At 44.2% G+C, this 27,923-nt stretch overlaps 1 protein-coding gene across 1 annotated transcript in view; it reads right to left on the reverse strand.

Annotated features, from left to right (window-relative positions):
- Positions 1-26,036, reverse strand: part of LOC114584040 (cytosolic phospholipase A2 epsilon-like) — a 51,157-nt gene extending 25,121 nt beyond the window's left edge. Inside the window, exons 1-8 of the mRNA XM_077927199.1 lie at positions 22,733-26,036; positions 13,124-13,260; positions 11,421-11,552; positions 10,995-11,035; positions 10,636-10,678; positions 6,428-6,494; positions 3,680-3,834; positions 3,412-3,507 (exon numbers count right to left, since the gene is read on the reverse strand). Coding sequence (XP_077783325.1) covers positions 3,412-3,507; positions 3,680-3,834; positions 6,428-6,494; positions 10,636-10,678; positions 10,995-11,035; positions 11,421-11,552; positions 13,124-13,260; positions 22,733-22,883 — 822 coding nt within the window. The 5' untranslated portion in view covers positions 22,884-26,036. The remainder of the gene's footprint in view (positions 1-3,411; positions 3,508-3,679; positions 3,835-6,427; positions 6,495-10,635; positions 10,679-10,994; positions 11,036-11,420; positions 11,553-13,123; positions 13,261-22,732) is intronic.
- Positions 26,037-27,923: the final 1,887 nt, after the last annotated feature.

Below are 27,923 nucleotides of genomic sequence, written 5' to 3' on the forward strand. Positions count from 1 at the left end.
GATCTCTCCATCTTGAGGTGTGAAGGAGATAAACAGGTGCTTATCTTTTGACAAATGGCGGCTCGCACCAGAGTCGACGACAAACCTGGCCTTGGCCTTTGGAGCAGGTTTTCTGGCAAGCAAAACATTGTTTTCCACCAGCTTGGGCTTTTGCAGCTTGCCCCCCTGCTCCTGGCCATCAGACTTGCCTTTAGCCTTTGGTGAAACTGTGCCAGCAAACAAAACCTTGTTTTCCACTGGCGTGGGCTCTTCACCCTCCCTCTGCTTCGGGCCATCTGCAGGCATCTTGCTCTGTTTACCTCTGGCCTTCCGGCCTCTGCAAAGGCGATGACCTTGGTTCTCACAAGAAACAAAGCTCTCAGCTGCCGACTCCTTGGCTCCCCCTGGAGGCTGGAATGCTGCCTGGGATGATCTCACAGTCAGCTCCCCCTGCAGCTTGCAACCGGTGCCCTCGGCATCCCTGCATTCATTCGCATTCTGGGAAACAGCCAGGACCTCCGATGCAGTCAAACTCTGGGCTGGGATGATTGGCAGATGGGCTTTTTTCAAAGCATTCCACATCTTACATGCAGTCGTGTTGCCAGCTAGCGTGGCAATTTCCTCCAGAGAGATGGACAAGACTATTACGTCAATGGCCCTTGAATTCTGGGCCCTCCATTTCTCTGTCAGAGGAACTGGAGGGGCTTCAGACACAGTATGCCACACTCCAAACTGACGCAGCAAACTCTCACACCATTTTGCCCAGGTCTGATAATTGTGCCTATTTAACTTTGGGCACTCAGTGACCTCAGAAGCTTGGAAAAACTCCATTCCAGCTTTTTGCTTTAGCCGTGAGCCTTTATGACTTCAAAGATGTCTTATCTCGGCAGCTCATAAATCACGAAGCCTGCTTGGCTCAGCTCCCAGGCCATTAGTCTTGCCGGACATCAAAGAGACTTTGCCACGGCAAACGAAAAGCCTCACTTTCGCTTTTCCTCCACATACCTCTCAGCAGTCTGTCGCAGTCTTACTCTCCTGTAAGTGCCGTGAATCTGGGCCCGAAACCTGTTGTTGGGATACTGCCAGGGAGACAAAGTCCATCATAGCCCCCAAGCCGGCTGCGATCCATCGACCTCCCGTAGACACGCAGTATCAGCAATTAGCGACACGAAGCCTCAGAAATAGATTGCCACATTCTTAGGCTGGTGCACACTCTATCAGCAGAATTCACACAGTGAAAGATGCACAGCAGGAGAGCATATTTACAGTTTATTCAGCGTTGGTCAGAACAAAGAAAAAACATGACCGCCTGTTTCAGCGTTCAGGCACGAAGAGAAACGAAAGCAAAGACACAACAGAAACATCCTGTGAGACAGGAAATACGCAGGCTGTGACACAAACATCCTGCTCCCTTTTAAGGTGGAACGGAAATATCCTAACACTTAGTTCTGGGGCGACTCGTGGACCAGTTAAATGGCCTCCGCAGGCCGCTTCTGGCTCATGGGCCGCACGTTGCCAACCCCTGATCTAGCCCTTTTAGACAAAATATTGGTGAAGTCCATGAAGCTATATTAGGAGCTGCAGAACAATCCATGCAACTTTTAGAAATCACTGGCGTGTGTGTGTGTGAGAGAGAGGGGGGGGAGAGGGGGGAGAGAGCACTCCACCAGAATTTAATCCACAAGTAGCAACAACAACTGGACCTTTAATAGTTGTGTGAATGAGGTTACATAAACACATGCAGTCTGTCATCCAAAGATGAGAAAAGGTTTTCCTCATTGAATCACTTTGTTCTACACAACTCTTAAAGGAGCTAAGTTCTCCATTGACTGCAGTCATCCTAATCACAAGCATGATAGGCAAAATGTATGAATCACTTCTTCAAGTTTGAAAAAGCAGGTGTCATTAGCTGAGAAACTCTTAAGTTGCTGGGCTCCAATTCCTATTTTTTCATCCTGGCAGATGTGAATTGGAGTCCAATTGAATTGAAGTGCCACAGGTTCTCCCTTGCACACTTACTGGTGGTGGTGTATGAGCTGCTTCCCTTCATTTATTCCCATGGCTTTCTGGCAATGTGTGTGAAGGAATCATACAAATGCAGCAGTGGCACAGTTCCTTTCTGTATCATCATCATCATCATCCTGCCCACATAATTTCTAGCAGGGCCATGTTGGGTGCAATTTCCCCATACCTAAATGTTGCACCTTCTGTGCCCCAGATTTTGTACTTCCAGACACTGAACAATCAACAAATTTGTCCTGCCCATTCCAGTTTCTCTACATTTTTGCGTAGAATTATCCCTACCAACTTCATAAGATCAGAGGTACAGCAGGTACTTTGCACAGAAAAAGTCTCTGGTTCAATCCCTGGCTCTCTAGGTAAGACTGGGAAAGAGCCCAATTCTGGAGAGCTGCTGCCAGTCAGCTTTCCTCACCCTGATGCTCTCCAGATGTTTTGTACTACAATTCCCATTCACCCTGCCTATTGGCTATGCTGGCTGGGGCTGATGGGAGTTGTCCACAACATCTGGATGGGGAATACTAGCACAGACGATGCTGAGCTAGACAGAGCCATGGCTCTGGCTTGGTATGAGGCAGCTTCCTGTGGTATCATGGAATTATAGATTCTATGGTCCTGCTACATTAACTGAAGCCCCTTAACACTGTGATGGATAGAGGGGGGGGGGTGAAATCCCCAAAAAGGATGTTACTTTTTTCTGTATGCCACAACAGCTGCGAGAAGATTATTAGTGAAGAACTGGAAGAAACAAGATGTATCAACTATTGAAGAATGGCAGATGAAGACGATGGACTATATGGAACTTGCCGAACTGGCTGGGAGACTCTGGGACCAGAGAGAAGAGACGGGGAAAGACGATTGGAAGAAGTTTAAAGAATATTTGAAAAAAATATGTTACTATTTAAATCTTAGAATAGCTTTGGAAGTGGATATAGGCTGTAGGGTTAGAAGTAGAAGATAGTGTATTTTAAAATAGTATGATTTGCAAGGGATAATATGTGAAGATTTTAAGTGTGATAAAAAATGGTTTAAAATTATGATATATGTAAACTGCTAAAGATGAGGTAAAATGAAAATCAGATAGGGGGGACTTGGGGAAGCTCACTTAAGAATGTTTAGAAAAAATAAGGATAAGACAAGAATTTGTTTGTATTGTTTGTTTTTATAAAATGAAATTTTTTTTGGAAAAAAACAAAACACTGATGGATAGTATGTAATTGCTGACTTACTAATCTTCTGCTATTCATCTTCTATTTGTAAATAGAACAACCACTTGGAGGATTTTTTCCCCACAATCAAGTGGTGTATGAATTTTGTTAATAAATAAATGAATTCGGCAGCACATATACTAAAATAAATAAATAAATATATTTTCTCCCCGATTTTCCTCTTCCACTATGAAACAATACTTACCTTGCCTATGGTCACTTCTTTTTCCATACTAACTGAATCAAGAGGCAAAGTGAAGCAAAGTCTTTTATTTGCGTCATTACTTTCACCAGGAGTACACTAAAAGAGAAAGAAGAAAAATAAAATTATGCTCACACACTTTCTCCAGACCATATATAAGTCTCGAGAAAGTGTAGCCTCCTCAGTATTTTGATGTAAAATGAAAGCATTTTATACAGTGGACGTAGCTTTACATTGCTTTTTAAATTGAAGAGACAGTTTAAAAACATACAGAGTGTGACTTTTTTGCTGGTTCAATCTCCAGTGCAGAGTCCATATTCTTGATGCAGTGAAGCACAAGAGGATCAGCAGGGCACAGCTCAGAGCTCAACGTAAAGTCCTGGCTCTCTTCATAGGATCCTTTCACAGTGAATGTGAAGTTTTGCTCTACAAAGGACATAAAGAACCCTGATGTAATTGTCACAACATAGCTTTATTCAGTTCATGAGCATGTATAAATTCCCCTTAAAAAAGCAAACAAAGATTCTAGCAAAAGGGTAGCCAACGTGCTGCCTTCAAAATGTTGCTGGACTACAACTCCCATCTCCTCTGACTGATGGCCATGCTGGATGAGTATTGACGTGAGCTTCAATCCAACATGTGGAGATCCCCATTTTGGTGACTCCTGGTCCAAACTAATCTTACTGGTGTCAGTGCCATTCTCATGTGACCTCACTCTCACTTCCAGATGTGTAGGTATGTAAAACGTGTTCTCCCTAGCAGAGAGCGCGTGTTGTGGTGGGGGATACAAGCCACCCCATTGTTGCTGGGCGCATTTGTGTATTGGTTAATCGGGTCGCTGGGGAGAACTGCTTGTTGCCAATTTTGAAGGAGGGGTCAGAGGTTTTAAATACTGGTCACCCAACTTTGAGCGTTCTCTTGGCTGCTTGCACCGGATCACCCTCCCACCCTCCCTGTATTGGGGGGGGGGGTTGTTCGCTTGACCTTGCTATGCCTGTCATGGGGTCATCTGCTTTGAGGCAGGGGCCTGGTAGGAATTTGTCCATTTGGCTGATTGGCTGGTGCCATTTGGTTTTGCCTACTGCGTAGCAAATCGTCACAACTTGTAAGGTTGGCAGTTAGGCATTGGTTCAGATTGGTTGGTGGAGGGGTGAGTGCCTACCCCTCCAATGGTGGTGCGGAAAGGGAATTCCGTTAAAGGAATCCAGGGGCTTGCCATTCTTTTCGTCCTTGTCCCTGGCATCGGACTTGGGCCGTGCAAGCCACCAGGAGCATGAGGGTGAGAAGTGAGGGACTGAAGCCCAGCTTCATTTTCTCCCCAAAATTTGTTTCCCGCACTGGCTTTCGCTGGAATTCGGAAGTCCAGTTCTGTCCCCTGGGCAAGGAAAGATAGTCGGAACCAATGCCTAAGCAACCACTCACTTGGATGTATTTAAATAAAGTTGTGGCCAAAATCGCGCCAAAAACCCAAACCAAAATTGATGTGTGATGTGTGAGTTATTGGGGGGTGGCTTGGGGACCTCGACATGCAACTACCACTAGCCCACCTCCATTTCTAGCTGGAGGAGATTTTGTGATGCCTCTGGTTCAGTGGAGTCTGGTCCATTGTGGAAATTAGGGCACTGCCCCTCTGACTGCAGTCTTTATTCCTCCAAGATCACCTGCCTACCTTCTGACTTAAAACTTTAAGACGTTTAGGTAAATCCATGAAAGAATAAAGAATGGGCTGCTAACCATAATGGCTATATGGTGGAGGCAGTATGCTTCTGAATATCAGTTGCTGGGAATCACAGGAAGGTCTTGCTTGGAGGCTTCCCATAGGGTTGGCCATTTTGAGAACTAGATGGGCCACTGGATTAGGGCAAATGGGGCATTAGGCCCTAACAACCTTAGTCTGCCCTCAGCCAGCCACTACTTGCCTGCCTTCTTACCTACAACTAGTTCAGAGGGTAACACTGCCTGCCAGCTTCTTCCTCAGTCTCAGTTTTACTCTTGTAGAACTCAAGTGGGAGGAGGATGGGGACGAAAGTAAAATTAATGGGCTTTGCCTGTCCTTGGCTCTGGCTCACCTCCTGTTGGCCTCTCTGCCTTCCGCCCTACCACTTCTAATGGCCACCACCCACCACTGCTCTAGTGGTAGGTTCACAGCTCTACAGTTTGCTGCCACATTTGCTCAGTTTTCTGAAGCTCAGTTCTTGACACTGGTGTGTGTGGGACAAGCGCCAGAACTCTGGGGATCAGGAGCCAAGCCGAGAAGATGGGCATGCCAACATCAATCAGAACATTCAATTCCACCATTAATCTTTCACACATATGCTGTTGGCAATGAAATTATGATTTCATAAGATAAATAGTTCTGCTAAGGTGCCAATAAAGATTACTGATATTTTTTTAATCCCACCCTTCAATAAACTTGGGCCTGGAAATGGACTGGGAAATAGTGTGGCTGGTATAGAACAGGCATAATAAGATGAAGTGCTAATTGTAACTGAGCAATATTGCCCAGTTGTATTCCATGCTTTAGTTTAAATGCAGTTTTCAAAGGGAACACCACATTAAATGCATTGAGATCTATAGATTATGATAATCATTCATTTACTTACTGTGTAAAATATACTACATCAATATGTCTTAGGGTACACTTGATCATTTAAATCAGCTTTGATTCCCACCCCCCCATTCGGGCTTGCGCTTACATTTGTGTTCAAAATAAGTATTATTTGATTAGACACTATAGTGGAAGCAAATTAGCACATCATATTAAAATAGTTTTGACCAAACTGTGGGAGGCAATGGAAGATAGAAGTGCCTGGTGTGCTCTGGTCCATAGGATCACGAAGAGTCGGACACGACTAAATGACTAAACAACGACAACATTAAAACAGCAAAATAACTAAAGTGTTTGTTTGCAAAGGTCCAGCAATGAGACTTTTAATGAGCAAGTAAAGTAAAATGATAAAACCTTTGAAACCATTAACTGTAAATCTATTTATATCTATACATAAAGGTACATATTAACCTCCTTGTTTCTTCTTCATTGCTGTCCCTCCATTCACCTGTACACTCAAGCAGGAAATTTCACGAGACTATAAGAAGAGAAAGGGAAATAAAAGAGCATAAGGTAAAACCTTAGTGGCCACGGCATAGCTGTGATGTAACAGGTCCTTTAGAACAAGCCTGGAATATGCCAGTAAGTTATAGAATAGGGGTTGGCATATGGCCCTCAGTCCATTTCATGGGAGTATGGGATAGCCCAAAATGGTGGGCAGAGGGGGAAGGGGGGGAGCTGAAACTAGTGGGCCCTGACTGATTACACACTACACGATAGTGTGTTGATGTAGGTGTGTCACACGAACGCTCCCCACGCTGCTCCCAGGGCTGGAAAGCGGTTAGTCACCCTTCGGTTTGCTAGTAAAACTGAATTACTGTGTTGCGAAATGATGCAAGTCTAAAAAGTGTGTCACCAACATGAAAAGCTTGGAAAGCTCTGGAGAAGGCAGCCCTCTACTGAAAAAAGGTTCGCCACCCCTGTGATCGTGCCAGAGCTGTTTGCCAGTTGTAAATGCATGACATCAACATAAATGTGCATAAACATAGTGACTGCTAAGCCACAAGAGACATACATGATGAACTCATTCAATGGTATTGTGTTGTGAAATGACTTAGGCCTCCTGCCCAAATGTGAAAAGAATTGACCAAGCTTCTAGAAATGATTTTAACCATAAATTACAGCTGCAGTCCTAAGCATAAAAAAGATAAAGGTAAAGGTACCCTTGCTCGTACGGGCCAGTCTTGACAGACTCTAGGGTTGTGCGCTCATCTCACTCTAGAGGCAGGGAGCCGGCGCCGTCCGAAGACACTTCCGGGTCATGTGGCCAGCATGACAAAGCTGCTCTGGTGAGCCAGCACCAGCGCAGCACACGGAAACGCCGTTTACCTTCCCGCTATAAAGCAGTACCTATTTATCTACTTGCACTTTAAGGGTGCTTTTGAACTGCTAGGTGGGCAGGAGCTGGGACCAAACGGCGGGAGCTCACCCCGCCGCGGGGATTCGAACCGCTGACCATGCGATCGGCAAGTCCTAGGCACTGAGGTTTTACCCACAGCGCCACCCGCGTCCCTAGTCCTAAGCATACTTACCCCTGAATACAGTGGGGCTTACTTTTGAGTAATTATCATAGGTGCATAATTCTTGGTACACATGCACAGAACCTGGCTGCATAATTTTGACCCAGAGACTCAACACACCAGGGATCCTGCTTCTGTCTCATATAGGCTCATGACTCTCCTTCCTCTCCCCACAGTGACATCTGCTAATATAAAACAGGTAGCAGGACATCATTATGGTGTTCTATCCACAACCCCAGTCAGTTTTATTAGCTACTACTTGTGTGGGCCAAGAGATCAGATACAATGTCATATGTTTTGTAGTAGAAGATGTTACCAAGGAGGAGAGCATGCAGGTATGTGTGCTTCGTAACATCTCATCCCTTTCAGCCAAAGTCTTATATATATGAGAGAGACTCTACTGGTCACTGACCATAATAAACAGATGCTTCAATATATGAATCTACTTTTAATCACCGTATTTAATAAAATTTAATGACTAGAATTTAATAAAATAGAATATCGGTGGTTTTATTACCTTCAAGTGTATATTTGAAATGGTCACGGATATTTTATTATTATTTATTACCCATCCTTCACGCAAAGGTCCCAGGGTTAATCTGATAGTTAGGTACCCCTGACTGTTAGGTCCAGTAGTGAAGAACTCTGGGACTGTGGCACTCATCTCACTTTACTGGCCAAGGGAGCCGGCGTTTGTCCACAGACAGCTTCCGGGGTCATGTGGCCAGCATGACTAAGCCACCTCTGGCGAACCAGAGCAGCGCACAGAAACGTCGTTTACCTTCCCACCAGAGCAGTACCTATTTACTTTAACGTGCTTTCAAACTGCTAGGTTGGCAGGAGCAGAGACCGAGCAATGGGAGCTCACCCTGTCGCAGGGATTCGAACCGCCAACCTTCTGATCGGCAAGCCCTAGGCTCTGTGGTTTAACCCAGCATCCCACAATCTGATAGTTATAGGACTTAATTTTCAGATGAATCAGAGACTGGGTTTGCTTCATGAGCATGTACAGAACAGATTTTGAATCCTTTACTATATTGTAGGGTTTACTTTGATCATATATTATTGTTTTTATTCATGATGATGTGTCATGGTTTCATGATGCTATTTCCCATCTGCAGAAACCACATCGCGCTCTATTTCTTCCCACATGTCTAGCCACTTCCACCTTAGAAAGTGTGCAGATAAGATGGCGTCCGGCACGTTTCTGCTGCGCCACTGCGCTTCTGTGCCGAGCTCACTTTAGCTCACTTAGCATAGTCCTAGCAGAGTTCAGCAGCGGGAGAAACTGTTGCCGTGTGTGGGTAATAAATTCAGACTGACAGCAGGCTTCTTGCTAATCTCCAACAGTCTTTTAATGAGAAGAAAAACATCATAAATCAGCCCGGCGAGAGAGCAGACATCCTTTCGTCTCTCAGCCAAAAACGAAAGAGAACTCACACACAGAGAAAGATTCCCGTATGTGAACATAACCACGCCTCAGAATGTGAGACGTCACACAGAACTGTTTAACCCTGTAAGTTCTGACTCTCCTCACAGAAAGTTGTGTGGAATAGGGAATTTCTGCAGGCGTAACTTGCATGCCTTTCTGAAATCTCCTCTTTCACACTACTATTTACTATATGTAGTATAGTATGCACTATATGCACTACTATATGTAGGAGCTCTATTCTCTTTTACAGGGCCAGAATTAGGTTTAATGAGGTCCTAAGCTACTGAAAAGGGACGCGGGTGGCGCTGTGGGTAAAAGCCTCAGCGCCTAGGGCTTGCTGATCGAAAGGTCGGCGGTTCGAATCCCCACAGCAGGGTGCGCTCCCGTTGTTCGGTCCCAGCACCTGCCAACCTAGCAGTTCGAAAGCACCCCCGGGTGCAAGTAGATAAATAGGGACCGCTTACTAGCGGGAAGGTAAACGGCATTTCCGTGTGCGGCTCTGGCTCGCAAGATGCAGCTTTGTCATGCTGGCCACGTGACCCGGAAGTGTCTCCGGACAGCGCTGGCCCCTGGCCTCTTGAGTGAGATGGGCGCACAACCCTAGAGTCTGTCAAGACTGGCCAGTACGGGGAGGGGTTCCTTTACCTTTACCTTAAGCTACTGAAGGTAATATGTCCATCTGTCCTTTGTCAACAACAAATTGTCGCTGTGTTTTTTGTTGAATATATGCTATATGGTAATTTATGGACCTAATAAGTATCTAAAGCCATTTGCCCATGTTGCCATGCAATCAGTCCATGCAGAATGTAGGCACCCTATATATAGAAATCAGCAAACCAGTGATATTTTAGGGAGCGGGCTAGGAGGCGGGGCCCATTACTTACATCATAGGAGCCTACACAACGCAATACACTGTGATGTATGTAGCTTTTATTTTATTTGTTCTTATATTTTGGAAATGTACATCCAGTATTTTTTTCCCTTTAATTTTTTTGGGGGCCCCCAAAAGAGTGGGGCCCTAATCTATAGCTTGTTTAGTTTGTACGTAAATCCAGCACTGCTCTTTTGCATCTGATTCCCTACTCCCATCCCACAGATTATTAGCTTCAGTGAAGGGTGGGTAATTAATCTAACCATTATCATCACGCTGGTTGTTTTAAACTATTCATTGATTATTTCATTCATTTTCATATACCGCCCTTCATTGGAAGAACTTGGGGCGGTTCACCGAAGTTACATCTTTCGTAACTGTCCTGTGTTACATCAAAGTGGGAGTTTCACTGAGGGGCGCATGCTTTAGACCTCGTTTAGAATTCAGCCTGTGCGCCATGCACCCAACATATTGCTGCCCTTGCTAATTTCCCAGGCTGCTGATTGGACCATCTCCGTAGAAATAAGTGGCCACATAGCTTGCAGGTTTCTAATGTGCCATGTTCACTAAATATTCTTTTAAAATAAAATCTCTGTAAGGAACACTTTGCCTCCCCACACTAGCCTTCTGACCCAGAAATCCCACCCCCACCCCACCCTGAAATGTGTGGCCGAATGATATTAGAAGCAAGAACTTTTGGAACTGCAGCAAGATGCCACAATCATATACCCATAACAGATATGATTTAAATATCACTTTTGTAAAAAGAGAATTCATTTAAAAAAAATGAGATTACCACTAATACGCCATTAGTAACAATATGCTCAGGAGGAACTGGGCTGCAAAACAAAATAAATATATTTGACATGTCATATCTGGTCTTTGGTAATGAAAATTTACGTTTCTAGTTGCTAGTTTGACATTCCATGTTAATGTAATTGACTCAACATAGCCCAGATCATGTAATCTAATTACAACAAGACTAGAAAAAAATACATTTATCTGATAGTTACCCTTTGGCAATGCTTTGCCAGATCACAAGAAACTTGAGCTCCAGGTCCAGGTCCATCTGATTTGATATGCAACACAGTTCCAAAGTTTATTTTCTAGTGTTGTATATTCTTAAATATATTGCATTGTTTGGGATGTACTTACATGCTCTCCCGGCTAAACTCTACCTCCAGAGTTTCTGGAATCTGTAAAAGGATAATTACATTGTTTTGGTTTGAGATAATGTTTTCCTCAACTGTGAACAGAAAGAAAAGGTCCATGTGCAAGTATGATAAATCCCATTGCTGAATGGATCAATTGGGAAGGGTGGACAAACCTCTCCATTTCAGTTTCTCTCTGTTTCACATTTCAGTTCATCTCATTTCCACATCAGTTTCCACATCATACACATTTGTTTGCATTTCTCCTGATATACACATTTTTGCAAGCAATTTCCCATAACATAATGCCTTTTTTCTTTGTTAAATATTCTCATATGCCCTTTCCCCTACTATACTATATGCTTTTTATGCACGGTGATTCCACCTGTTAATAATGCCCTCCCAGCAGCCTTCGGTTCTACCTTCTTACTTTTGGATCCAATGGAAATGTGAGGCAAACTCTTTCTCCAAGCTGGATCTTGGAAACATCAAAGAGAACAGTGCAGAGATTCTTATCCATGAGGCAGTGGTCTTCATCGTGAACCATCATCTCCAAAACATTCTGAGAAGGGAAGCAAAGTTAGTCATTGTCAGGGATAGAACTCAAGAGGGTGAGATGGAGGAGGAGGCTGGTGGGGAACACACCCACCCTTCTCCTGATGCTGCAGAAGAAGAGGGAGGCAGCCTTGACTTACAGCAGGGCTTTGAGGAGTCTGAGGAAGGTCACAGTGCAGAGATAGACAAACAAAGGAGTTGGAACATGTTAGAAGAAGAGGGGGGAATTGCGACAGGGCAGCCAGCTGACCCATTGTCACTGGAGAGTATTTCTGATCCCCCTTCTCCCAGAACTCGGTGTTCATTAAGGGTGTAGGAACAACGGAATCAAAGACTTTTGGCTACAAACAGCTACCGTAAGGGGGGCTGTTGTTGTTAGAAATGTGGGAGGAGGAGCCCAGTTTGGAACAATGCCATGTTAAGGCGTGTTGCGTTCTTTTGTCTCTTAGGACTGAATAAAACTAATTAAAAAGAACTCTCTTTGTTTTCTATGCTCTTGTTGCAGCCAGGAGAGGAATAGCTTTCCCAGAGCCTTGACAGTCATCAAGGCTTGCTTCTGGACCACAAAGCTCAAACAACTAGACAAAAGATTCAAAGGTCAGCCCAAAATCTCCATACATTAGAAAGGAAGACAGAAAGGGCACCGAAAGGGATGTGGGCATGAAAGAGAGAAAAGTGGCATAAACTATCTTCTAAATCTGAATCAGTTACTTCATCTTACTCAAACAATGGCTTACATCTTGAAGTAACATATAGCTGCAGTAGTACCCAGTGTATACTAACATAGCAACAGTTGAAGCAACAGTGTGTCTTGTGGCAACTTGAAAGTCTAAGAGCACAATCCTAACCCTAGATCTGCTGGGATGTGGTGAATTTCCAGCTCAGGGAACAGGTTCCTGGCTCTGCCAGAGATATGCTGGCATAAGGGCCCAACCCTGGCTCAGCTAGGGTAGGTTAGGTGAGCTAAGGTGCCAGCAGAAGCCCTGAAAAAAGAGCATTTGGAACATTCTATTCCACCTGTCATGACTAATAGCTGCTAATAGATTTAAGGTTAATAACTAACAACCATGGGACGCGGGTGGCGCTGTGGGTAAAAGCCTCAGCGCCTAGGACTTGCCGATCGGAAGGTCGGCGGTTCGAATCCCCGCGGCGGGGTGCGCTCCCGTTGCTCGATCCCAGCGCCTGCCAACCTAGCAGTTCGAAAGCACCCCCGGGTGCAAGTAGATAAATAGGGACCGCTTACTGGCGGGAAGGTAAACGGCGTTTCCGTGTGTGCTGCTCTGGCTCGCCAGAGCAGCGATGTCACGCTGGCCACGTGACCCGGAGGTGTCTCCGGACAGCGCTGGCCCCCGGCCTCTTGAGTGAGATGGGCGCACAACCCCAGAGTCTGGCAAGACTGGCCCGTACGGGCAGGGGTACCTTTACCTTTTTACCTTTACCTTTAACTAACAACCATCTCATCCTATGTATCCAGATTTAATGATTTTGGTGGGTCCTTTATAGGTAACAACTTAGAAAACAGTATTCTAAATATGGCTGAGTTCAGACAAATTATTAGTCGTTGACTTTGTGCCTTACTTTGACCCGCGTCTGTATCCTGAAGTAGAAGGTTTCATTCCATACTGGATCCTTACAGTCCTTAATAGTCTTGGTCCGAGGTCTTTCAAATGAAGCTGTTGGCAGGTACAAGCTCACATAGCCATCAGACTGGCTAACTGTTTTAAAAAGTGTCAATTTAAGATGCATTGTTAGGCCACATTAAATCCTTAAACTTTAATGTTTACCATTGTCATGATCACACAGTGTTTACAAGAGAATACATGGGAACCAAGTCACTTCTTCATTGTATCCCTTCTCTGTGCTCATCCGTTTTAATTTTTATATCATAAAAATCTATTATATTGCATAAGCACTGTGAAAGAATTGGACTGCATTGTCCCTGGTTACTTGTATGCACTGTTGCATATTATATGTGGAAATACATATTTCACTTGTATGGGTGGTTGTATATCATAGGGTCATGCTGTAGCCTTATTAGACTTTACCGATTGGTTGGGTGAGCGTTGCTCCCGGATGGGAGGAAGGAAGTCAAATGACACCGAGGTTTGGTTCAGAGAAAGAGTTTATTCTGCTCTCCGGATAGCAGAAGGCACTGCGTGAATCTCCTTCTTTGGAGGTCTTTAAGCAGAGGCTTGACAACCATATGTCAGGAGTGCTCTGATGGTGTTTCCTGCTTGGCAGGGGGTTGGACTCGATGGCCCTTGTGGTCTATTCGAACTCTATGATTCTATGATTTGTTTGGGAAGGATGATTTGTTAAGAGAGTAAAGGCAATATAAAGTTAAGAAATGCATAAGAAGTGGTTAAAACGGTGGATCATCAGGGGTGCTGATGGAAGTCTTAAAAAGATTGTATAAGTGATGAGTTTTATGGTACATTTTATAATTTATATGTTAAAATCAATTATATATACAGTGTGTGTGTGTGTGTGTGTGTGTGTGTGTGTGTGTGTGTGTGTATACATACATACATACATACACACCCTTTCTGGTCCCCTTGCCCCCTCCTCAGGAATCCAGCCACGTCAGCTTATACACATAAGTTGACATCCTCTAACCACGTCAGCTTATACACATAAGTTGACATCCATGACCATAAACAGATGTTCCTGTTCCTGTACTCTTGACCATAAAAGGATGTTCCTGTTCCTGTATTCCTTATCTTGGGGTAAGAAGGTCACCAACTCTAAGAGCACTCCTGGCATCATTCCTGAGCGCGCGGGTGTCATGCAAGGTCTGTGCGTCACGCAAGATAAGATAAGCCCCAGCTCTGACATCCTGTCTCCACTTCGGAACTGGCAAGGAAAGTACTGATAAAGGAGAGAGCTTTGTTTATACAGCTGGGTTCTTGGCTCAAGTGCTCAAGTTAATGCATTTTAGCTAATGGAGAAGGGAAAATGGGGATTTTGGGGCCCGTTTCAGACTGACTGCACAGTCGGATTTTAGATTTGGGAAACCCATTCCTACAATGCATATTTTTTCTGTCTTACATATCTTTTTTGTTGTCCATTGGGGGTTATAGAGTTATCCTGGAAGCCTAGCAAATAACCTGTGGCTCAAAAGTCAAGGCAGTTAAACTCCATTGTAGATGTGGGAAAGGTCATGTCTCCTGTTTGAAGGATTCCATGACTTCCTGTATCCTTTTAGGTGGAGGCTCTGACTGGCAAGAAGAGGAGGAAAAAGAGTCACAGCACCCTGTGGTTTGCTGCAGTTCATCCTTGTAATGCTAAATCATAGTTTGACATTACATGCTAATCAGCTGGACCAATAAGCATGTAGGACCGTAATGATGTAGCCTTTAGGATTCAGTATATGTGAGTTGTCTCTATTTTTTACCCACCCATACGCTACTCCAGTCACATGTCAAAGTTATATAACACATCTACAAACAGTGGAAGCTTTAGGAGTAGCAAAAAGGATCCCACGGTAATATTTTCAGTCAATTTGGTATGTCAGTGGCACAGAGCCATAGATACACAGCACCCAAAAAGCTTATTTGCTAGTGCTGTGGCAGATTGCATCAGATTCTTTGAGGAGCTTAGAAAACAGGCAAGAAGTGAAGAGTTATTTTGTAGTTAATTAGCAAATTATTCATAAATAATCGCTTGCCACTTTTCAAAGTGCCTGAAGAAAATAATATAGTTATTATAGGACAGGGTGGCTCTGTTGTTGTTGTTGTTGTTGTTGTTGTTGTTGTTGTTGGTTATGCCACCCATCTGACAAAGTCTAATGAATGGACAATCTACAACATTCCTTCCTGATAGCGTTTTTCCCCCTTGCCGCTTTTGACATCACAAGTCAGAGCTAAGTCAGTAGGACATATATAGGATATGAAAACCATGTTTTGTTCCCGTTGTCCTATTTCTCTCAGAGGCAGGGGAAATTCATATTAAGAAGAAATGATGACTAAGCACAATATGTTTGTTTCCTTATGATGGAACATCTTCCTTGGCGTGTTTTTGTTTTGTTTTAGAAAGCTATCATAAATCACCCATTTAACAGTTCTCCACAGGCTTAAACTAATTAAGCATTTCAGACCAAACCACATTATATTTTGAGGTTATAATGCATTGTTATTATTAAAGGAATCAACACATTCTTATCATTAGAGGTTGCCCCACTTTTAGAGTTACAAGTTCCTTAGCACAAGAGTAATAGTGCTTGAAGATAGAAAAAATGAATTCCCTTTGTACAGGAAAGCAGTTTTTTTAAGAGATCAAAGAAGCCTCTTAAGCAGCCTGGCACCTTCATTATAAACCTTGTGGCGTAAGGCAAAAACATTCCTCTTTAACCAAGCCTTTGGTGAATTGCCCTTTTAATATATGATGGATATATGATGGATGCAAACATCAATTAATATATGATGGATGCAAACTATGAGCAAACATGCAAGGCAATATAGAAACACCTGCTCTCAGCTAATTGCACATAGCTGGGGTAACTAACAGGTGTCCCTTCTGATGTTGTTGTTGTTTAGTCGTTTAGTTGTGTCCGACTCTTCAGGACCCCATGGACCAGAGCACGCCAGGCACTCCTGTCTTCCACTGCCTCCCGCAGTTTGGTCAGACTCATGCTGGTAGCTTCGAGAACACTGTCCAACCATCTCGTCCTCTGTCGTCCCCTTCTCCTTGTGCCCTCCATCAGGGTCTTTTCCAAGGAGTCTTCTCTTCTCATGAGGTGGCCAAAGTATTGGAGCCTCAGCTTCAGGATCTGTCCTTCCAGTGAGCACTCAGGGCTGATTTCCTTAAGAATGGAGCGGTTTGATCTTCTTGCAGTCCATGGGACTCTCAAAGAGTCTCCTCCAGCACCATAATTCAAAAACATCAATTCTTCAGCGATCAGCCTTCTTTATGGTCCAGCTCTCACTTCCATACATCACTACTGGAAAAACCATAGCTTTAACTATAAGGACCTTTGCTAGCAAGGTGATGTCTCTGCTTTTTAAGATGTTGTCTAGGTTGCTGAACTACAACTCCTATAATCCATGATTATTGGCCATGCTGACTGATGCTGATGGGAATTGTAGACCAGCAACAACCGGCGGGGGGCGGGGGCAGGGGGGGGGAGGTTAGCCACCTCTGCCATATAGTCTCTTGGACTATATATAGTAGAGTTTACCAGTGGCACAGAAAGGAGAACCGTCCTTTTCAGACATTCCATGAACATTTAAGAAGGAAGAGAGTGGGATTTCATGCATATGCAAACTGCTCCTGTGCATACAAATGTATGCATAGTGGCATGTTAGTCCATTTGATGGTCATGTAGAAGTGTAGCACAAGGTATTTGACAAGATTTCTACGTGGAAGTCAAGTCTTGCTCCAGAACTGCCAGCTCCTGCTCCTTCCCAAAGCCTAATTAGAGCTTTTCCAGCTTTGGGAAGGAGAAAGAAGAGCTCTAGGACTCGTGTCTCCTTCCCAAAGCTTGACACCTCGTTTATGCAGCTTTGGGAAGCATGGGGGGGGGGGGAGGCATCCAATTTTGGCGTTGCTCTCCACCCCATCCCCACCCCAGCGACAAGGCAGTATGCCGACCATGAGTTCCATGTCTAAATACTCCTATGATCCACTTAATATGAAAAGTTGGGCTGCCCTGAATCTATTTGGCTGCATCAGCATCTGGGGGGAGGTATAGATTTAGAATAATCTAGCAAGGGACAAGGAACAAGAGGGAATTCCCAGTTGGCGTGATGTGCCAGCCCCAGCGACAAAGTGTCAAGCTAATGTAACAAGCAAGTTAAGCAGCCAAGCGAGTTCATCAGCAGGGCTAGGAGGCCAGAGGCCTCCCATTTTGTGACCTAACGAACCTCAATTTCCCAAAATAACTCAGAAACCCCCAAGGGCACTTATGCAGGTAGAAAGCTAGCAGGGATGTGGAGTTATCTAGAAGGATGAACAGACTGTCACATCTATGACTATCTGCGAGCTGGACATAACTGCTATTATTTATTAGATTTATATATACCACCCATAATCATATGATCTCAGGGTGGTTCACAGTATAAAATGCAGGATAAATAATTCAGAGAGATAAAGGATGCAGGTGGTGCTGTGGCCACAATAGCACTGGTCTTCAACTCCTGTCAGCTGAAACTAGTTTGGCCAATGTTCAGGAATGATGGGAGATGGAATCATGTTCGTGTCTGAACTTATTCATGGTAACTATTGCTCCTGTGCCAGAGTCATGTACAGTATATGTTGTTGTTTCTGGCTCTCCTCCTTTATTGGGCGAGTGATGTCCCAGCACTCCCCATGAATGAGCACAATTGGCAGAAGTTCAATCTGATCTACAGTTTTGCTATAAACTCCTCCCACGCCCTTTCCCAACTTCCATAATTCACGTAACCTTTATCGCAATCTGTGTTGTGCCTTCTTTATATCTGATATGTAACTGAGATGCTCCTCAAATCATTGTCCTCCTGACAGCCTTCAAATTCAAATTACAGCATAGCTATCATAGCTCATGCAAGATGTAATCAAGTTTTCTGCCTCTGTAAGCTACTGCTCTTTTAAATTCAAAATTATACAACTCAAATTAATAGAAACTGCCTAAGTATGTTACCCCCTTCATGGATCACTGCCTTGCCGTGGCGAAGGGGCTTGAAGAACTCAGAGAAGCTATGAACTACACCGAGCAGGGCACACAAGATGAACAGGTCATAGTGGAGAGTTTTGACCAAACGTGATCCACCTGGAGGAGGAACCGGCAAGCCACTCCAGTATTCTTGCCAAGAAAACTCCATGGACAAAGACAACAGGCATATAAAAGTTATGACGCTGGAAGATGAGCCCCTCAGGTCGGAAGGCGTCCAACATGCTACTGGGGAAGAGCGGAGGGCAAGTACAAGTAGATCCAGAGCTGATGAAGTGGCTGGGCCAAAGCCGAAAGGACGCTCAGTTGCGGATATGCCTGGAAGCGAAAGGAAAGTCCAATGCTGTAAAGAAAAATATTGCATAGGAACCTGGAATGTAAGAACCATGAACCTGGGTAAGTTGGAGGTGGTCAAAAATGAGATGGCAAGAATAAATATTGACATCCTGGGCATCAGTGAACTAAAATGGACGGGAATGGGCGAATTCAGTTCGGATGACCATCACATTTACTACTGTGGGCAAGAAACCCGTAAAAGAAATGGAGTGGCCCTCATAGTCAACAAAAGAGTGGCGAAAGCTGTACTGGGATACAATCTCAAAAATGATAGAATGATCTCGATACAAATCCAAGGCAGACCTTTTAACATCACAGTAATCCAAGTTTATGCACCAACTACTGGTGCTGAAGAAACTGAAATTGACCAATTCTATGAAGACTTACAACACCTCATAGAAGTGACACCAAAGAAGGATGTTCTTCTCATTATAGGGGATTGGAATGCTAAAGTAGGGAGTCAAGAGATAAAAGGAACAACTGGCAAGTTTGGCCTTGGAGATCAAAACGAAGCAGGGCAAAGGCTAATAGAGTTCTGTCAAGAGAACAAGCTGGTCATCACAAACACGCTTTTCCAACAACACAAGAGACGACTCTACACATGGACATCACCAGATGGGCAGCATCGAAATCAGATTGATTATATTCTCTGCAGCCAAAGATGGAGAAGCTCTATACAGTCAGCAAAAACAAGACCTGGAGCTGACTGTGGCTCAGATCATCAGCTTCTTATAGCAAAATTCAAGCTTAAACTGAAGAAAGTAGGAAAAACCACTGGGCCGGTAAGATACAATCTAAGTCAAATCCCTTATGAATACACAGTGGAAGTGAGGAACAGGTTTAAGGATTTAGATTTGGTGGACAGAGTGCCTGAAGAACTATGGATGGAGGCTCGTAACATTGTACAGGAGGCAGCAACGAAAACCATCCCAATGAAAAGGAAATGCAAGAAAGCAAAGTGGCTTTCCAACGAGGCCTTACAAATAGCGGAGGAGAGAAGGCAAGCAAAATGCGAGGGAGATAGTGAAAGATACAGGAAATTGAATGCAGATTTCCAAAGAATAGCAAGGAGAGACAAGAAGGCCTTCTTAAATGAGCAATGCAAACAAATAGAGGAAAACAACAGAATGGGAAGAACCAGAGATCTGTTCAAGAAAATTGGAGATATGAAAGGAACATTTCGTACAAAGATTACCATAATAAAGGACAAAAGTGGTAAGGACCTAACAGAAGCAGAAGACATCAAGAAGAGGTGGCAAGAATACACAGAGGAATTATACCAGAAAGATATGGATGTCTCGTACACCCCAGGTAGTGTGGTTGCTGACCTTGAGCCAGACATCCTGGAAAGTGAAGTCAAATGGGCCTTAGAAAGCACTGCAAATAACAAGGCCAGTGGAAGTGATGGTATTCCAGCTGAACTATTTAAAATTTTAAAAGATGATGCTGTTAAGGTGCTACACTCAATATGCCAGCAAATTTGGAAAACTCAGCAGTGGCCAGAAGACTGGAGAAGATCAGTCTACATCCCAATCCCAAAGAAGGGCAGTGCCAAAGACTGCTCCAACTACTGCACAATTGCACTCATTTCACACGCTAGCAAGGTTATGCTTAAAATTCTACAAGGAAGGCTCAAGCAGTATGTGGATCGATAACTCCCAGAAGTGAAAGCTGGATTTAGAAGAGGCAGAAGAACCAGAGACCAAATTGCAAACATGCGCTGGATTATGGAGAAAGCTAGAGAGTTCCAGAAAGACATCTACTTCGGCTTCATTGACTATGCAAAAGCCTTTGACTGTGTTGACCACAGCAAACTATGGCAAGTTCTTAAAGAAATGGGAGTGCCTGATCACCTCATCTGTCTCCTGAGAAATCTCTATGTGGGACAAGAAGCTACAGTTAGAACTGGATATGGAACAACTGATTGGTTCAAAATTGGGAAAGGAGTACGGCAAGGCTGTATTTTGTCTCCCTGCTTATTTAATTTATATGCAGAATACATCATGCGAAAGGCTGGGCTGGATGAATCCCAAGCTGGAATTAAGATTGCCGGAAGAAATATCAACAATCTCAGATATGCAGATGACACAACCTTGATGGCAGAAAGTGAGGAGGAATTAAAGAACCTTTTAATGAGGGTGAAAGAGGAGAGCGCAAAATATGGTCTGAAGCTCAACATCAAAAAAACGAAGATCATGGCCACTGGTCCCATCACCTCCTGGCAAATAGAAGGGGAAGAAATGGAGGCAGTGAGAGATTTTACTTTCTTGGGCTCCATGATCACTGCAGATGGTGACAGCAGCCACGAAATTAAAAGACGCCTGCTTCTTGGGAGAAGGGCAATGACAGGCCTAGACAGCATCTTGAGAAGTAGAGACGTCACCTTGCCAACAAAGGTCTGTATAGTTAAAGCCATGGTTTTCCCAGTAGTGATGTATGGAAGTGAGAGCTGGACCATAAAGAAGGCTGATCGCCGAAGAATTGATTCTTTTGAATTATGGTGCTGGAGGAGACTCTTGAGAGTCCCATGGACTGCAAGAAGATCAAACGCATCCATTCTTAAGGAAATCAGCCCTGAGTGCTCACTGGAAGGACAGATCATAAAGCTGAGGCTCCAGTACTTTGGCCACCTCATGAGAAGAGAAGACTCCCTGGAGAAGACACTGATGCTGGGAAAGATGGAGGGCACAAGGAGAAGGGGGCGACAGAGGACGAGATGGTTGGATAGTGTTTTCGAGGTTACCAGCATGAGTTTGACCAAACTGCGGGAGGTAGTGGAGGACAGAGGTGCCTGGCGTGTTCTGGTCCATGGGGTCACGAAGAGTCGGACACGACTAAACGACTAAACAACAACAATGTTACAGGTTTGGTACAGTACTTACATCAGAGGACACACACCCAGCACAAATGCCTACTTTTCTGTCGGTTATCATAGGAATCCTGACATGTTGTACTGAACACATATTACAGTAAATGAAAAAAGAAGCACCATAGTACACACAGTTCAGCAATAAAGCAACAAATAACTTTTTACAATGTGAGACAAAATTCCTTTGAATTTCAGCTGGGTTTGCAACTAACCATGTGCCATTCTGAGTAAGCCTCACTCCCATCCTGTTTTTCAAAGCTTACCTTTCAGCTGCAGTGAGAGCATGGGGTGTTAAAGCAAAGGATTACTCCTCTAGCCTTCATTAGGCCTCAAACCAGACCTCCAAGTGTCCCTATTTTCCAGGGACAGTCCCAGATTTACAGAAACCATCCTGGTTTCTGATTTGATCCCAGAATGCCCTGCTTTTCCTTAGGATGTCCCTAATTTCATCTGAGAAATGTTGGAGGATATCGAGTTATCCAACTGCCAAACCATCTGACATCCCCTCCAACATTTCTCCGATGAAAATAAGGATGTCCCATTCCATAATGATAATTATACTATTTACACCCCTTACATCTTATTGGGTTGCCCCAGCCACTCTACTCAGCTTCCAACATATATAAAAACATAATAAAATATTAAACATAGTAAAAAAAATCCCTATACAGGATTGCCTTCAGACAGCTTGGGAGTTGAATAGCTCCATACCCTCCAACATTTCTCCAATGAAAATAGAGACATCCTAAGGAAAAGTGGGACATTCCAGGATCAAATCAGAAACCAGGACGGCTTCTCTAAATCAGGGACATCAGACTTGGAGGGTCTGATCTGAAGGCAGCCCTGTATAGGAATTTTTTTAAAAAATATGTTTAATGTTTTAATATGTTTTTATATATGTTAGAAGCTGCCCAGAGGTGCTGGGGCAACCCAATCAAATGGGTGGGGTATAAATAGAACAATAGTAGTAGTAATAGGAGTAGGAGTAGTAGTAATAATGGAAGAGGATGTCCCTATTTTCAGCAGAGAGATGTTGGAGGAGTTTCAAAGCCTTAACAGCATGTTGAATGCAAAACATTCTGGGATTTAAAGTTTGTGCACTTTGGGGCACACAGAGGAACACAATTTATCCTTTGAAATAATTAATCAAATAAACAAAAGAAATGAATTATATAATCTTAGCATCTTTTCCTTGCTTATCTGCTTTCGCGCAATGGCAGCAGTTTTGCTATGTTACCGCCATGTCAAAATTATCATGCGAAGGCACTTCTGCTGCACAGAACCCCTGTTAGAAGTCAACATTACCACAGATTTGTGGAAGCAAGGGGGTACTCACATAAATCTGCCTTCCGTAGATTTTTTATTTGTATGATTTTCACACACAACAAATGGCAAGGTGACACCTCCATCTGCAGAACAATGACAAACAAAAAGTTTACTGAACTGTGCAGATATCTGTACAAGGGTTTATTTGGTGAAGTAGACATGAAAAACTTATGCTATAAATAGTTTGTTAGTCCTTAAGACGCCACAGGAATCTTGGCTGGTTTCAAGGGTGCCAGCTCCAGGGGGCCGAGCCCTTTTCGGCCCCCTCAATATTTGGGGGGTAAAGGCCAGGACCCCCAATATCACATAAGCACAGAGGTGAAACGTGGAGCCCAGCATGGTATGACTCCGACTCCGACTCCTCCTGCTATGGAGGGGAGGAGGGTTCAAGCAGTCTCCCACTGGTGGCAATGCCAGGATAGGAGAAGCCGCAGGCTATTGAAACTATGCAGCCACTGAGTTTGACTCCGCCTCTAGCTCCTCCAGATGTCAAGACGTCATGCACTGGATGTCAAGATGTCACATGCGTGTCACATCACATGCACAATGTTACCCCCCCCTCACAAGTTGGCACCTCTGGTTGGTTTTGTTGCAATTGTTGGCTACCCCTCTGTAAAATAAACTATGTGCTGGGCAGAAATAAAATGTACAGATTTCTTTCTGCGGGTTCACAGTTACGTAGGCAGTGGTTTGCAATCTTTTGAAGATCCAGTTCTTAAGCTTTTTTTAACCATAAATTTGGATGGCGCTGGAGCTGCTGTTGTGATCCACCTTAGGCCACTCCACCCATAATAGGTCTAATTGCTTCTTGGTGGAATATGTCACCAACAGGAAGTATGGAGACATGGAAAGGAAAGATAAAGACACACGTCACCTGCATACTGATGATACTTTGCTCCTGTTTTTAGATCTCCCCCAGCCATCTCACATGAAACAGGGCTGGGGAACCTACAGCTCTCCAGATGTTGTTAGACTCCAACTCCCCTCAGCTCCTCAGCCAGTGTGGCAGCTATGAAGAGCTGGCAGACTGCCAGGCTTGAGGGATCCTCTCCCTCCCCTAAATGGCACCAAGAGGCAGGAAGGAAACCAGAAAGTTCTTACATATTACAGTGGTACCTCGGGTTACAGATGCTTCAGGTTACAGACGCTTCAATTTACAGACTCTGAAAACCCAGAAATAGTACCTCAGGTTAAGAACTTTGCTTCAGGATGAGAACAGAAATTGTGTGGCAGCAGCGTGGCGGCAGCAGCGGGAGGCCCCATTAGCTAAAGTCGCACCTCACGTTAAGAACAGTTTCAGGTTACAAACGGACCTCCAGTTGGCTCTGGAACTCTTAGCAATCCGAATCCGAGCGGCCACAGACATCAAGGGAGTGGAAATAAAAGGCAGAACCTATAAATTAGCGCTCTTTGCAGATGACCTAATGGTCACAAAAGCAGACCCCATAAGCACAGCAACCTCCCTAATCAGAGAACTCAACACATTTGCAATGGTGTCGGGCCTACTATGTGCTTCAACTCTCCTCACACCCAAAAAGAACTCACTAATGTCACCAAGATAAAACTTCACCACGCCAAGTTCAGATACGTAGGGGTACAAAAAACCAGAAACCTCAATAAATTGTACCTCCACAACTACAAGCCCCTGTGGTGACAAATTAACAAAGACCTAAAGAGCTGGAACAACATGAATTTCACTCTCTCAGACAAAATAGCCATGATCAAAATGATCACCCTCTCAAAACTAACCTACCTATTCCAAACCCTCCCAATCTGGATTCCCCTAACCAAACTCCACAGATCGCAGAGAAAACTACACTCTTTTATCTTCTCACATAAAAAACCAAGAATAAGCCCCAAATACCTGCACCTCCCCACCTCAGAAGGAAGATGGGGAATCCCCAACATAGAAGCATATTACATTGCCAACCGAATACACCATATAATCCCAAATATACTAAAAGATGAGACAAAACAATGGATACACCTAGAGAGGGACACAATACAGCATACCCACTCCTCCCAAACAAACGAAGGAAAATTCCCACAACACTTAACAGGTACACACAGACCATGCTCAAAGCATGGAAAACAGAAATAGGCAAACTATCCCCAACCCCATCCCCACTAATTCCCCTAGAGTACCATCCATTATTCCACCATGTAGCACAAAACCTCCAGATAAAAACCTGGCAAACCAGAGGCTTATATCGCCTAATAGACTTCTATAAAAATAACAAATCTTTGTCAACACAAGAAATACAGGACAAACTAGAAGAAACCCAAATGCCCTGATTAGCACAACACCAATTACGTGCCCTCTTAAACAACTCAGCAGTAAAATTAGCAGCAACTAGGCTCCTGACAACCTTTGAAAACCTTCTCCTAACAACAAAGGGACACGGTAAAGGGATAGTATCCGCAATATACAAAATACTACTCCAAAATCCCACAAACCCCCTAGACGCAATCAAAAAACAATGGGAGGATGACATAGGCTATGAGATTAACTCCACTCAATGGACCAGAATGTGGTCTAAACCCCCCTTTAAATCCATATCAACGAAAAGAAAAGAACTAACTCTGAAACTCACCTACAGGTGGTACCCAACACCAAGAAAGCTAGCGCTAAGACGACCAGGAACCTCACCAAAATGCTGGAGAGGGTGCACCTCCACAGGCACATATCTCATGTGGTAGGAGTGCCCCAAAATCCAACTATTCTGGACAAAAGCCATACAAGAAATATGTAAAATAACTAAGCAAGTATTAGAAATCACCCCAGAATTGGCCCTACTAAACATCTTCCAAGACAATAATGCCCATCTACACCACAAAGAACTCATAACCCACCTACTTTCAGCAGCCAGAAACATCATAACCAGACACTGGAGAGACCTCTCAGGAGTAAGCATGGACCAATGGTACCAAATAGTATGGGAAACAGCCTTACTAGAAAAATTAACCAATAAACTGAAACTGACACGGGGACAAATAGAAGAAGACACCTTCACCCCGGTATGACTCCCCTTTATGACATACACAGCCCAACAAGACAATGACAAAAATCCACCAATAGCATACAAATCAATATGGCTAACCTGATCCAAAACACCCACCCAACTCACTCAAACACGAAAACAAAGATCACCACAGCCAATCACAAACAAGCAATCACACCCTAGGCCAACCCCAGCCTCCATCACCAACAAAGAAACACAAGTGAATAGCAGAGAACCTGCACAAGCGATGCTGACGCAAAACCCCACACATATTACCCACATATATTAAGGAAAATAGAAACATTGCCACCTGACCCCACCCCCACTCACTCCCCCCTCCACCTCTTTCCCCCCCTTTTCTTCCCAATGTCTCAGCAAATGAAACTGATCTGTAAAAAATGTTACTTGAAGAACAAGAGAGAGAGAGATTGCACATACTTTTGTAAACCAAGAAAATCTTTAATAAAAATACATTTAAAAAAAGAAAGAACGGAGCTCCAGAACAAATTAAATTCTTAACCCAAGGTACCACTGTATTTATTCAGTCATCACGGTAAAAGACAAAGAATTCTGGTCATTCCTCCATAATGAAGTTGCTCGCACTGAGCTCCTCCCCCTTTCCCCCCTGCTTCTACGGCGTCTGTCCATGGACAATTGTCTCTGTGCTCTTTGTTCTTGCACCCGTAATGAATGCCGCATTTTGGGAGAAGGGGGTTGGTTATGCTATCCAGAAACATGCTCTGCCTGCTCTTCCCCTTCTCCTAAGACCGCATAACTCTGCTGCTCGCCTGTCTCTGAGCTGTTATCTTCCTCAAAGCCCTGCTGTAAATCGAGACTGCCTTCCTCCTCTGGGGAAGCTACAGGAGAAAGAGAGAGAGGGAGAGAGGGAGAGAGGGGGGGGGAGAGAGAGAGAGACCTCCACCATTCCTCCTCCTCTTCAGTCCAGTCCGTGACACAGACACAGCTATCGGACCAGAAAGTTACGACAAACCTTTTCTTTAATTGTTGCATAATGATCTGCTGCAACAACCTGAAAATTGCAGGGTGCATGGGTGCGCCTTGCCCCTGTGATTGAGGGGGCCCGGGGCTGTATAACATCATCACACCATGCGTACATACCCCACGGCATGTTAACATAACTCATGCATACCGTGGGACATGATGACATGCCGGGCAGACGTCCTGCAGCTTGTGCGCATGATACGAGCATGTGTGTGGCCACAGCTGCTGGGGAACTTTGGAGGGGTGGCCCCTTCACTGAAATTTTGGGAGGACCTCTGCCCCCTGCCCCCCCCCACTCAGCACTGGTGGTGAATTGTGAAGGGGGACTCCTTCCTTTATCTCTGCACCTGAGGAACTGGCCTGGCTGTCCGTACTGCTTGTGCCAGGATAGAGCCAAAAAATGCCTACTAATTTACCTCACTCATCCAAACGCACAAAGACTGGGCGTGGTAACTCACCAGAACCAGGTAGGGACCACTTGCAGCGCTCAGGAGTAACAGAGGCCACTTCACTTTGGTCAGGAGCCTAGCAGGAAAGGACTTACAGAGTTCAATGGTGGTGCAAGGCCACAGAAAGGCCTTTGCAAGAAGAGTGGCAGAGAAAATAGTATTCCCTCTGCAAAGTGATTTCTCCTTTTCACATGCCTTTACCTGTCCTCTCTAGGAACTGGGTCATCTCTAGTTTGATGGGGGTGTGGACAGTTTTTGGTCTGTGGCGGGGAGGGTTTATTGACATTTGCCTCCCCTGCAATTAAAACAGAAGGATTACGGAAGATAACAGCAAATATATTGAATTTCTTTTTTCTTTTTGGGGCGTGGGGCGTGGGAGTGTTGGTGAAATAATTCTAACCTGCGTCTTCTGGAGTTTGCCAGGGGCAAAAATCCTGGCTAAATCCCAACACTGTCAAAATCATCTTCAGGGCTGCTCCACATAAATAGTTTTAATAATAAATATAGGACGCTGTTGAGTTTGTCCTTCCTCTATATTCATTGAGCTGGATGCACAGCATATTGTAGGGTGTGAACAGCCAACCAACTTTGCCCTGCTTCAAGACTTTATGAGAACTTCTTTTATCTTCTTTGAGTCACTCCATACTCTGTCTTCTTCAGTCTGGCTCCCAAGCTGCTCTGTACATAACAGGCTCCTAAATCGCTTTTATGGAGAATATTGAAACAGCTGTAACATTTTCCTCTTTAG

Source organism: Podarcis muralis, chromosome 1 (assembly GCF_964188315.1).
Source record: "Podarcis muralis chromosome 1, rPodMur119.hap1.1, whole genome shotgun sequence".
In the NCBI taxonomy this organism is placed as follows: Eukaryota; Metazoa; Chordata; class Lepidosauria; order Squamata; family Lacertidae; genus Podarcis; species Podarcis muralis.